This window comes from Pinus tabuliformis, chromosome 3_2, assembly GCF_031772625.1.
Source record: "Pinus tabuliformis cultivar Carrire ecotype Pingquan chromosome 3_2, CPIR1, whole genome shotgun sequence".
NCBI lineage: Eukaryota > Viridiplantae > Streptophyta > Pinopsida > Pinales > Pinaceae > Pinus > Pinus tabuliformis.
Genome location: NC_142302.1, coordinates 1,066,314,973 through 1,066,329,114, shown reverse-complemented (window position 1 = coordinate 1,066,329,114; position 14,142 = coordinate 1,066,314,973). Strand labels below are relative to the sequence as shown.

General features: G+C 36.5%; 1 protein-coding gene across 1 annotated transcript; it reads right to left on the bottom strand.

Annotated features, from left to right (window-relative positions):
• Window positions 1–6,393: 6,393 nt before the first annotated feature.
• LOC149184329 (glucan endo-1,3-beta-glucosidase-like) lies at window positions 6,394–7,787 on the bottom strand. The gene is made up of 2 exons (XM_089418902.1): window positions 7,674–7,787; window positions 6,394–7,560 (listed from the first exon to the last, which is right to left on the bottom strand). Exons 1-2 carry the CDS (start codon window positions 7,747–7,749, stop codon window positions 6,605–6,607), a joined length of 1,032 nt encoding a protein of 343 aa, XP_089275028.1. The 5' UTR covers window positions 7,750–7,787; the 3' UTR covers window positions 6,394–6,604.
• Window positions 7,788–14,142: the final 6,355 nt, after the last annotated feature.

Here is a 14,142-nt window from a genome sequence, read left to right as displayed (position 1 = left end):
AAGGCCCTCACGGGCTCCGATACCAAGATAAAATTGTACACAACAATATATTCTCTATATTTAATGAGGAAATTTACACATATATTTATACAAGCAATAGTCTCAAGATAGGAATGCTATCGTAGACGTACAGTAGTGTGGTTGAGAGATTCTCTCAACCACACACTAAACTAGGAGAAACTAAATTCCTATTATGTAGGGACAAACTCCTCAAATGGAGAATTACAACCATAGAAAAGTAGGAATTAATTATTTCTAACTGTAGCTCGCACTTGGAGTTGGGCGAAGGTGTTGGGCAAGGTGTGCCTATGGGTCAGTTGAGGCATGCACGACAGTTGTGCAAGTGCCGGTTTGTGCCAAGTCTTGGCGTGGGTGTCTTGGTGGCTTGGGTGAGCGTCCGCCCATCGTGAAAGGTGTGCACGGAGGTGAACAGAGGTTTGCCTTGATTGTAAAATTGGCTAAGTATGAAACTTTAATTGCCAAGTATACTTGTATAAGCTTGTAAACATTGAAGATTGATTAATATATATATTTTGGGCAGATTCATTGTTCAGGGAGTTGTCCCTCCCTTTATACTGTGCAATTGTGTTCTTGTTATAATTGTTGTTGATAATGAATGAGTATGGGTGTTCATTGGTATAAAGGATAAACATAATAATACTTGGTTGCGAAACAAAAACTAAGTAGGAGAAAGTGAATTAAGCGTAGTCCACAAACATAAGTGTCACGCCCCTACACCTGCGGTGGTCTTCCAACCGCTTGTAGTGAGGTGCAGCACCACCGAACGCTTTCTTTTTAACAATACTAACATCCGTGGACTACGCCTGCTCCAACATTAACATACTTAGTTTGTGTTTCGCAACCAATTAAAAACATTATCCTTTATACTTTAATGAAGCCCATACTCATTCATTATCCATATGCAATTAACTGAGAACAAAAATTGCAAACAAGTATAAAGGGAGGGGCAACTCCCGAACAGTCTGCCCAACAATATATTAAGAATATCAGATTTTACAATGTACAAGTGTGCCTTGCCAAACCAAGTCTACACTTAACCAAATTTACAATATAAGCAACTTGCTTTACAACCGTGTGCACCCTTGCACAAGAAGAAGTGCTCACCCGAGCCACTCAACCTTCTTACCAAGTCCTGCACACTTATCTCGAACCCCGGCACGCTTGCCACACTCCAACCGGCATAAAATCCAAAACTGCACCTTATAAGACCTACGCATGAGATATGCGTAGTCTCTTTTACCCCTGCGCAGTTTTACCCCTTTTATGCGTATGAGAGAATGTGATTCGAATGATGATTGAAGTGAGCTCCATGCTCACACACTTATACACAAGTTAACATGGGTGGGAGGGGGTGTGCAGCCCAATGGCCGACCCCCCAGAGCCCCTAACACACGCTCATTCAACTTTTTTACAAGTCGGCTTGCTCCCAACCGCAAGCTCCTTTGCCATCGTATAAATCGTCCAACACTTAGTCGTTTTTAAGTGTTCCTCATAATGTCGCATTTGTCGTCGCATATTGTCGCAGCTCGTCGCACCAACGTCGCAGACCCGTCGCACTTCTGCCCGCCCGCGCGCCCATGCGCCCGCCCGCGCCCTCGTGCACGACCGCCCGCCGGCGCCCGTCGCACCAATGACCGGAGGTCCTTACATCCTCCTCCACCTGAAATCGTTGTCGTCCTCGACAACATACCATCTTGGTAGCTCTCCACCAAGATCATCATTCATCCATGATGTCGACCTTTCTACACAAGGCAAACATCCTTGCAACATATGTAGAGACTCTTTCTCCACTATGTCTCGGCTTAATGACCAACTGCCACCAAGCTCACCATACCAAGGTATGTCATCTCGATCCATATGTCATCATGTGAACCTCTGTCATGATACTCCAGCATAATGCCAACACATCTTTGTACACTTCGCGACCCCATGTCTAAACTTAGTTGGGTAGCTAATCCAACCATCACGCCCAATCCATGAGAGTGAACATCCTCATGTCATCATCAGCTGTTCCTCAAACATCTGCCACATCCTTGACTCATCAAGAATCTACTTCCACAATCCATGCTCAGGTCCATGGAACTCCATCCATCTCATCTGCAACATGTTGTCCATGTGTGTGTCTCCTCCATGTGAATAGACCTTTTCCTCAAACCAACTCTCGATGTGCCCCATTCAGGTCCATGAAACCTCTTCATCATCTGCAATGTGCCATCCCTCAAGTCTCCATAGAAACAAGTATGCACTTGTCTCACCTATCCATGTGCTGCCCATGATCCTCGATCAAATCAGCTCCCATGTGTAGAAAGTAGTTGAGTCTCGGCTCAACCCATGCTCAAGTGTATCACCAAAGCATCATCATCATCATCGTTGTAACTCCATCACTCCAAAGTGCCTCATCGATCCTCCACATCAAGTCACTCTTCCAAGCCATGCCCATACATGTACTTTGAAAGTATGCACCCCATATTGCATCAAAGTCTCTTGACCTCAGTTTCTCAATGCATCAGATCTTCTAAGTCCACCGTACATGAAGTCCCTAAAAGTCACAACAATCTCATGTCCTCATGAGCTCCATAAACCATCCCCAACCAACACCTCAGCAAGCATACAAGATGCCTCAGCTCCCCATGTAGTAGGAATGCTCCATAGCTGCTCACAAGTCCATCCAAGTCTTCAATCTTCGGTTTAGTGAACTCGGTCACTCAACCATCCCATCATTGCATCATCATGTCATGAGTCCCTTCACCATAGCTCCTCCACCAAAGTGTCCACCAAGACTATCTCTTGGTCTCGGCCATGAGAAGTCCACCCAAAACATCACAAGTGTGTGCCCTCCTCATTCTGTCCATGAGTCATGCCGGGCACTTAGCCAATTCTCCATGTGGCTAAAGCATGACCCAATCCTCCACAACGATCATCAAGTTCCACCCTTGTCACGGGTCCTTGCACCTTTCATCACAAGGTCACAAGCAACCCCAACAAGCCCTGCAACAATCGACAATCCTTGCTTCTCCATACAAGGTTCCATCCTAGCCATCCATGGTGAGATCCTCCCTAGCATTGGCAAACTGGCTTTGCCCTTTCCTGCACACGGTCCATCTCCCAAATGCCCAAATGAAACACAAGTATCATCACTTACTTCATCATCATGAGGCTCCTCCATGTGAGTGACCTCATCCATACATGTTGACAAACTGCACGATCCTGGTTCAACTTGATCAGCCTCAAGTTCATCCTCCATCGTAATCATCTCTGCAACATCTTCATCTACCATGGTTTCCTCTTCCTTGTTAGCACAATCTGCAACTTCATCTTGCTCTATTGTCCAACCAAGTTGAAGAAGTTCTTCCTCAGCTTCAGCCTTCATCTTCAAAGCTAGGAGATGCCTCACTTCCTTCTGTCTTATCTTGAGCTCCTTGAGTTCTGCTTCAATCAAGTCTACTTCCTCTGCAAGTCGAAGAGCTTCCTTTCTATTCTCATCAGAAATCCCTTCCTTAACCAAGGCACGAAGAGCATTCCCTGTTTCAAACAACCTTTTGCCACATTCTACAAATCCTTGTTTTACTCTTTCTGACTCTTCAAGTAGACTCCCTTCGAATTCTTCGAAGGATGCATAACCCAATTTCTGCAAGATAGACATCTTTACCAAGTCACCTGCAACCTGAACCAGCCCTTGTTCCACTTCGTGTGAAACGGTTTCCTTCACCTGTAAGTACCCTTGTCACTATCACGAGCAACATTTGCTCACCAGCTCCGACCGAGCTCTGATACCAACTGTCACACCCCTACACCTGCGGTGGTCTTCCAACCGCTTGTAGCGAGGTGCGGCACCACCGAACGCTTTCTTTTTAACAATACTAACATCCGTGGACTACGCCTACTCCAACATTAACATACTTAGTTTGTGTTTCGCAACCAAGTAAAAACATTATCCTTTATACTTTAATGAAGCCCATACTCATTCATTATCCATATGCAATTAACCGAGAACAACAATTGCAAACAAGTATAAAGGGAGGGGCAACTCCCGAACAGTCTGCCCAACAATATATTAAGAATATCAGATTTTACAATGTACGAGTGTGCCTTGCCAAACCAAGTCTACACTTAACCAAATTTACAATATAAGCAACCTACTTTACAACCGTGTGCACCCTTGCACAAGAAGAAGTGCTCACCTGAGCCACTCAACCTTCTTACCAAGTCCTGCACACTTATCTCGAACCCCGGCACGCTTGCCAAACTCCAATCGGCATAAAATCCAAAACTGCACCTTATAAGACCTATGCATGAGATATGCGTAGTCTCTTTTACCCCTGCGCAGTTTTACCCCTTTTATGCGTATGAGAGAATGTGATTCGAATGATGATTGAAGTGAGCTCCATGCTCACACACTTATACACAAGTTAACGTGGGTGGGAGGGGGTGTGCAGCCCAATGGCCGTCCCCCCAGAGCCCCTAACACACGCTCATTCACCTTGTTTACAAGTCGGCTTGCTCCCAACCGCAAGCTCCTTTGCCATCGTATAAATCGTCCAACACTTAGTCGTTTTTAAGTGTTCCTCATAATGTCGCATTTGTCGTCGCATATTGTTGTAGCTCGTCGCACCAACGTCGCAGACCCGTCGCACTTCTGCCCGCCCGTGCGCCCACCCACGCCTTCGTGCACGATCGCCCGCCGACACCTGTCACACCAATGACCGGAAGTCCTTACAATAAGTATTGGTGAAAAAAAAGTGTTCAGTGGTACCGCACCTCGCTAAGAGCGGTTGAAAGACTACCGCCAACTTGGAGACGTGACACCGACCCTTCAAAAGTCTTCACAGTAAGACAGCGAGCACTGCCACCCTAACATAATTCAATTTTTAAAAATATATATAAAATTTAAATGTTCACGAAAGTCTCGACCCTCCGGCCTCGACCCTTCAAAAGTCTTCACAGTGAGGCGGCTGGTACTGCCAGCGTAACATAATTCAATTTTTTAAAATATATATAAAATTTAAAACTCGGGAGTTTTCCCGATGCCGGTGATGAGGACATTTTTGTAAATTTTTCAGATGTTATGGATGACGTGTTTATTTGCTAAAAACACCCAAAAACGCGTAAACGGCCGTCAATTTTAAAGCCTAGGTCTCATCCCTGTGCTGTGCACCGCCTCTGCCACGCACATCCGCAGGTAATGACTGTTGGGTTTCGTAAGTGGGACGTAGCTTCTTGGTTAACATGGAAGAATTAGTTACTTCTTTATTCACCACCAAGTTTAGTGTCTAGAAATAACATATTGTCCACAAAAGTAAATTTTATTCATTGTATTTTCTTATTTTTAATTTTTTTTATAATGTTAAATGTTGTAAAAAAATTAAGTTAATGTAAGTTATTAAAATTGTAATAATATTTATAATATTAAATAATGTTTGAAAAAATTATAAAGCAATATTGAAAATATATAAATATTGTAATCTTCATTTTAATTAGTAAATTTGGTTTTTGTTTGACTTCTAAATCACTGCAAAATTTCAAATAATGTTTTTAACCAATAAAGTATGATAGAGTAATTTCCAATCTCAGCTAATCTTGTTGGAATAATAACCACAATAACCAATAGAGTATGATAAGTAATTTCCAATCTCAACTAATCTTGTTTGAATAATAAAATAAAACTTTTAATATAAATATTTAAATAAATTTTTTATTTTATCATTCATTTTTTTCTTTAAAATATATATATATAATTATATAATTTTATTATGATTAAAAAAAAATTATCTTTATAAAAAATGAAAATGACAAATAAAAAAAATATACATATAAAATTATATAATTTTATTATGATTTAAAAAAAAAAATTATCTTTATAAAAAATGAAAATGACAAATCAAAAAAATATAACTATAGACTTTTTGTAACTGAAAATTGGGCTTTCATCTTGTTAGAGCTCGTAGTTGTATATAGACGTGGGAAGAAGCAATAAACAAATACTCAATTATGATTTTCTGAATTGTTTCTCTATTACAATTTTATGGAAAAAAAACTATTTAAACAGAAAACAACAGTGATATTACCGCCAAATGACTCAGTGATATTGCCGGAAAACAACAGTGATATTACCGCCAAATGACTTAAAATAATTCTTAAGATTGTTGTTTGTCCCCTATTTTAACAGGATTCAATTGTTTTTTGTCCCCTATTTTAACTAGACTCTCTGGTGGTTTCAGTAGGGAAAATCTCATTACGGTATTTATGGATTTATTTTTTGTGGTTTGCCTGACCACCATCTATCATATCTTGCTCGACTAACAATTCATTTCAAAGATTAAAATTTCTCAATCCCACTTGTTTGGGATGCCGCCTTTAGTGCGCCTACGTAAATTGTTTTCAAAACCTGTTATAAATATGTATATTCATTAGAAATCCAAAGTGTGGTCCTTCAATAAACAATGATAGCTAACTCTGACGGCTTCGGCACTTTGCCATTCACATTTTATTAAGAACGAAGGATGTTTATTTATGTAGCATCATCCTCTATAGATTTATATCATTGCATTTTGCATACAAATAGTTAAGGAGAACTGAGTTGCGGTCAATTTGGATAAAAGTTGACAGAGTATGCAGGACTTTGATCAGGGTTGAAGAGCCCGAAGTGACGCTCTATCTCGGGCCCAGTTTTCTGGGCTTCGTTGAAAAGAGCGAAGATATAGGTCTCGATTTTCGTACCAGGCCTCTTGGGTGTCCCTGAATTCGATAAAACATGTTGGATGAGATTGTTGTTATAAGTCTGAGCATTCCCAGTTGTGGCCGCATCCGCGCCAGCAGAAGGCCATCCGCTTTCAGTAACAATGAGCGGGACATTGGAATATCCCAAGGCTTCCATTGCGGAGTAAATAGAATCCACCATGGCATCGAACAAGTTGCTGTAGCTGTGAACTCCGTCTGTCACCGCCGTAGCCGTGGGCTGAAAGAGAGCGTAGTCCAGTTGAATGCCGTTGCCGCCGGCGTAACTGAAATATGGATACACATTGGCCATGAACGGAGCCCCGTTATCTGAAAGAAATTTGAGTATAGAGCTCATGGTATCCTTCACATCGTCGCTGAATGCTCCATCTGAAGGCGGGTAACTGACGCCTATAACATTGAAGGCATGGGGGGTAGAGACCTTGATGTTCTGCAGATTGGCGTTCTTGATCGCGGTTTGAATGTTGTTCATGGCAGGAACAAGATACGATACGTACTGCGTGCTAGGCAAAACCTCGTTGCCCACCGCAATATATTTGATACTGGTGCTCGAATAGCGCACAATATTGTCATTAACCCAACCATTTGCTGAGTCCTGGCTGGAGGAGATGGCCTGCAAATCGTTGTTACTGACTCCTACGATTACATCGATCCCAGAATTTGCAAAAGCATTTAATGCACCACCGTCTGGATTGAAAAGCTTCATTTTCCCGATGTTGTGGCCGTTCAGCAAAGTTACCACCTGGTCTGCAGGTGGCAGATTGTCTCCGAGCATCCCATAGTTCACTCCTATTTTATCACCATCTGCACAATCAATTGAAGAAAAATAATCAGTTTAATACAACTCAATCGATGTTAAGTCTTGAATAACAATTGCATTTCAAAAATTAAAGAATAGTTGGGTAATGCTAATTTACCAGTGACGATTGCACAACAGAAGACGGCAATCAACCCAATCAAGATTCTCTTCATCTGTTCATTAGACGCTGCCATATTTCTCACAGGAAATGAGAGACTTGAGAAACTCTCCCGCGAAGACGTTCATTTATAGGAAGCTCGACTGCCCTCCAGAGGCATTGAATATTGACAATTGTAGACCAAGTTGGATACCGTGCCGTGTGGGATGGGTTGCCATTGACTGGTTAATCGTGGTAGTCTCCTAGGTGGCAGGGTTGCAGCCTGCCAACATTGAATGTTTCACTAAATATTTGAAAGAACGAGAGCCGCCGGCACCCTTAGTCTTCGCCGGTGCAAAGAATTCCAATCTACAACTTTCAACGTTTAGCAAGAACCAGCTAGTCTGCAAGAATCGCATAGGGTTGGATAGAGGAGTCGCCATAGTTTATTGGCCAGCAGTCGTTATAGCGATAAAGGAGGGTGTGCGTTATTGGCCTGCAGCGCGATCATAGCGATAAAGGACGGTGTGCGTTATTGGCCTGCGGCGCGATCATAGCGATAGAGGACGGTGTGCGCTGGCGCCATTTCTCTCACCAAATTTTCAGACTCGATAATCCAAAGCTGCCACTGCTTTTGTTGGAGGAAAGCGAAGGCCTGTTCCTCGGCACACCACGTGGGCGGTGTGTCAGATTCTGTAATAATGGCGTTGCACTGCATTTCAAATTTGATATTCGCCCGTCTGCTTTGAACGGTTCTGCATTCAGAGAGAGAGAAGATGTCAGATGCCTTTGTCTTCTGCGCATTCGTTGCTAGAAGCGAAGCAATTATGCACGTTCAAATTTAGCCATATTTGTGATATTATGTACCTTCAAATTTAGCTATATTTGGAAATGCTCACGCTTAACTATTTTAAGGTTCAGTGTGTTTTTGTGTTGGACTTTACTAATAAATTGGGTAAATGCATTTAATATTTTGAAAAAAATTAGACTATCCCCTTCAAAATATTAAATATCAATTTCCAAAATTATAGGATTAATAAATAAAAAATTATTTTAATAATTTTGTTGATAAATAAAAAATAATAATAAAAGATTTGTTTACTATATATTTTTTATTTTTATCTATAATCATAATAATAATAATAATTTTTATTACTATTATCTAATCATAAACTACTTAAAAGTAAGTTTTCCCCTTGTCTCTATATATATAATTATAATATTTAGAGGCATGAGTTTTTTTTTAATAGTTAAATCATTATTATAATATTTAGAAGTATGATTTATAACGGGCCTAAAATATTCCAAAGGCTTTGTTCAAGTTTTTTTTGCCGAGGCCTAGTTTATTGTAATCCGTTTATAAAACTAATTTTTGAATTTAATTTAGTTAATAAATATATTTTTTTTTCTACAATTTTGTTATGATTATCGAATTTTAAACTAAATATTTGTTAATTATAAAAATAAGATTAATTTTTATAAAAAATATATTATAATATTTTGATACGTTATTATACAGATTTTAAAATTTATTTAGGAGAAATAAAATATTAATTTGAAAATTAAAATTAAAAAAATAATTGTCCAAAATATTAATGATCAAAGCATGCACTCATTTCAGGATCTGGTACTCTCGTACTTTTTTTTTCAGGACTGGTACTCTCGTACTTTACCACAATTGAATTTGTTCGATTTCAAGATATTTAAACAAACGCCAGGCCAGGCTTAGAATTTCAAATCGTCATAACTTGTCAAAAGAAAATTTGATGAAATTTTTGAATTTTTCATACTCTCTATTTTATGTTCTCATCAAATTTGAATTTGAGAATGTTAGTCTTCCACTTATTTTAAAACATTCTTTCAAAAACTTGCAAATTTAACTGAGAACACAAAATAAATCATCCAATAAAAACTAAATCAAATATACAGCAAGTGCAAAAAATTAAAGATCACACTAAAATTACTAATCAATTAGTGAAATAACGCTTAGAATACAACTCCATCAAAAATGTGCTGCACATTTGAGTGAAATTCATAAAGAACTCACTCAAAGAACTCACTCGAAAGATTGTTGTAGTACACTGCAAATTTGAAGAAATTTCTACTAATTGGAGGATTATGTTTCGTAAATAAACCACACAAAACTTTCACTGCACTACGTACTTGTTATATATAGATCTACTGCATTATTTCCATTATAAATTGGTTCGATATCCTATGTAAAAGTGAAATTGCAGAAAAAAAAATGGCTATATATATTTGTATAAGGTGAGAAATTGGGTCTAAAAGTGAAGTTGCATGAAAAAAAATATGGTTGTATATATTGGTATAGGGTGAAAAATTGGGTGAGAAATGGTTGGGAATGTAAATTAAGAAAACATTAATCAAACCAAAAATATCACTAGAAAAGCGTTTTTTGATTGAAAAGTGCTTCTGAAAAATGGTGAGTACCCAATCTAAATATGTCTCAATTATTTTGGGAGATTTTAGGCACTCATTATCCATAGATCTACTGCACCACTTCGATTCTAAATTGGCTCGATATGCTCTGTAAAAGTGAAATTGCAGAAAAAAATAATATGGTTGTATATATTTGCATGGGGTGAAAAATGGTTCGGAATATAAATTAGGAAAATTTTAATCCAACCAAAAAATATCACTGAAAAAACGTTTTTGATTGAAAAGTGTTTATGAAAAAATGGTAATCACCAATTTTAAATATGTCTCAATAATTTTTTGGGGATTTTAAGCAACAAGTGATGATACATCTTAACTCATTTTCAGGATTATGAAAATAAGTCATCAAATAGTAATAGTACATCTTAACTCATGGTACATCTTAATTCATTTCCAAGATTATGAAAATAAGTCATCAAATTCTAAGTTCATAATGACTCTTATTCATAAACATTAATTTTAGATGTTTATCATTCATAAATATTTAATAATAGATTTTAAAATGAGATATTTTTAATATTTTAATAGTCTTTAATGGTTAACCATGTGTGGCTCACACAATACATCGACCTGTATATTACAGGCTGATTTAACAACAATTTAAAGAATTTATTAAAGAAATGGAACTGTATATTACATGTTGATATGGACTTGTATGTTACACGCTGATTTAACAACAATCTAAAGAGTTTATTAAGAAATTTAGTTAGCGATTAGCATATTCAATTTTTTATTAATCTTGATACTAATTTGTGAAGGAAGCATGCGCAGATGGCAGAGTAGAAGTATTTATTTTTGAGAGAATACATGATTTTCATCATTGAAAGGTTTTTGGTCAATATTTTAATGTGCCAACAATGTCCACAGTTGAATATTGGTTTAGTTGTTTATTGAAAATAGAAGACGATTATGTAATGCTTATATTAACTTTGAGTTATGTTGGATATTATTTCAGCGTATAACATATGGATTATAAATAAAGTACTTAGTGATATTTTTCCAAATTATAGTATATTTCATTGAAAGTCAAACATTTTAGAGAAAATATAAAAAAAAAATATGTAATAATAGATCATAATTATACTTCATTTAAAATCAAAGTTTCTAGAGCAACTACATAAAAACTTATCAATAGGAATATCTTAGTACATATATCCTTTGTTAAACATAATCCAGAAGAACTTTCAAAGCACAAAAATCTTTCTTGACTTTGTATCTGTCCATACCTCATAAACTGCATGCCAATCAACATTAGAAGATTCAGGCCCATTCAAAGATACTCTCATTAGAGCATCTAGTGTATCCAACTCTAGCCTCGTTTTCTAATGTCCTTGAAGATGTTATACTTAGAAAATCCCATTTCACAATCCACTGTACTTGTAGGAATAGTGAGTATAACTTGTCATAATTTCATCATATCAGGATAATTTGCGTCATTGTTTTGTGTTGCTAAAGACTTGCTATGCTCCTTTCATAGAAAAACCCTCACAATCCATATTTAATGAATCAACAAAAAGGTGCAACTCTCTTTTACAAGCTTTAACATCAAATAAATCTACAAATCTAACATCACTTGATATGGTATGTTGCGAATGTTGAAAAATCTTTAAAATCCAATGCTCTGATTTTTTCTCACAATTATGACGCTCTTTTATATAATAACAAGGGTTGAAAAAAAATCTGCATTAAAAAGTTGAAGGTCTAGAAATATTTCATTCAAAGAATCTATGAAAGTCTCTATATAACCTTCTATGAGTTGCTGACAATTCTCTTGTGTACTTTCAATACAAGGTTTCATAGATTGTTTCCTTGCTTCACTGGATTCAATATCCATGGCTGAGATAAAAATGTATCGTAACTCATATCTATCTACAATTGTCCTTTCATATTTAATATCAATGTATCCATTTTGAGAATCACTCAAAAATTTTGAAGGATAAGGTGTGCCTTTTGCAAATGTCTCTTTTCTTAAGAACCATCTAGATAATGTGCTTATAGTTACTTCAAGTGCTAACCCAATAGTTGTAATGTCTACATTTTCTTCTTGAAAAGGCATAATCAACTTGTTCAATTCCCCTAGCACATCAACAAACAGATGTAAACAAAATGGGATAAAATATATTCATGTCTTATCATACCATGATGAAGTTTTTTTTCATTTTTCCACAAAGTTAAAATTGTTGGGATAAGATTCAAAAGCCTTATAATAACATCCCCTTCAAATAACCATCTCACTAACTGTATTTGTAGAACATCAAGAATATCAATTTGCATGACTCTCAGAAAATCATTGTCTATTATTTCTCTTTGGGGATTTTTGAACCCGTGAATACACTTTGTTTGCAATTTAAAAAAACAATAACTCTGGTAATTTCTTAGAAGCATCTGACACTGCTAAAGAGTCACGATGAGCCACACAATGAACTACAATAAGTTTTGGATTGTTCTTTTTCAAAAATGAAATAAGACCATTTTCATGTCCAATCATTTGTGAAGCCCCATCTATAGAAACAACTATCAAATCTTTATATTGAAGTCCTTTAACATTTATTAATTGATTGACAATATCATATATTTTTTTAAATTTTCCATCCACTACATCCTTGAGCTTCATAAACTGGGAGAAAGGTGGCCCGAGACCCTTTGAATCTAAATATGTTGCATAAGCAACAAGGTGTTTCTCTAAGGTTCGATCAGTGCTTTCATCAACCATCAATGAAAAGAATGGACTTTCCAACATATTCTTTATCCAATTTTTTTCAAGGTGTTTTGATATGCAATATATAAAATCATTTAAAAACTTACTATTTGTGTATGAAGAATACTCTAGAAACTTTGGTATATTTGGAGTTTTTGCATCCATTAGAAATTTACAAATCTTCTCATACTTTGATACAGATAAATATCATTCACAAATGAAATATGATACTTTCATTGTAGAAATAACTCTTTCCTTATTGGAATCTCCCACCTGTCTAATATGATCTGGAATTGGTTTCATCTTTCCCTCTAATGGATTAATTTATCTTGCATTAGCATCTTTATGCACCCGTGATTTTTCATGAGTAACAAGAGCATCATGTTGTAATGTTGTGCAACCATTCCCTAAACCCCATGATCCATTCATCGTATACTTCTCACAATAGATACACTTCATAGCTATTTTCTCATAAAAGCTCACATAATTCAATCAAACAAACTTATCGGACCATTCCATGCGAAATTGTCTTTTTGTTTTCACTTTCATTATTGAATTATTAGCAACCTCTTCTTCAACTTCATTTTTTTCTTCATCTACATCATGATCAGAAGAACTTCCAAAAATTTCATGTAATTGTTGTTCCACATGAGCATTATGGGTTTCTTCACATGCTTCTAAATTTCTTTGAGTCTTGGATGTTTTCCCTTTTGTCCATCCATACATTTCCCCAATTGTAGTCTGTATTTTTTTCTTTTAAGACATTTATAAATTTGCAACAACCTGTATAAACAAATATATGTGAAAACTAGAATTCATTAAATCATACAAAATTGGCCTAGTTAATAATGCATATTTTAATTACTTAAAAAAACATTAAAATTGTATAACACCATTACCAAAACAATTATTTGTTAAAAAAATGTTAAATGTAATGAGAATAATAATATTTATACTATATTTCATTTCTTAACATTGGTTAAAGAAAAAAAGTTAATGTGAAAAATATAAGAAATATAAACCAAAATTAATCGAATTTAGGCATAGACATGAGTTGATACAATAATGGATAAGGGAATTATGATTTCTAGAATTCAAATAAAATCTTGCCACTCTCTATATTTATTGATGTCACATAGAGGCATTGGAAAAAGAAATCATATACTGAAAATCCTGAAGTTAAACGAGAAAAAGGAAAATTCACTCATAGATTATAAAGATCCTCTAGTGAGAAATCTATGGTGTAAAAAGGTGAAAGGAAAACTCGCTCTGAAAACTTAAAGATCCTTAAGTGAGAAAAAGTTATGGAGTAAGAAGGTAAAATGAATTTTCTGT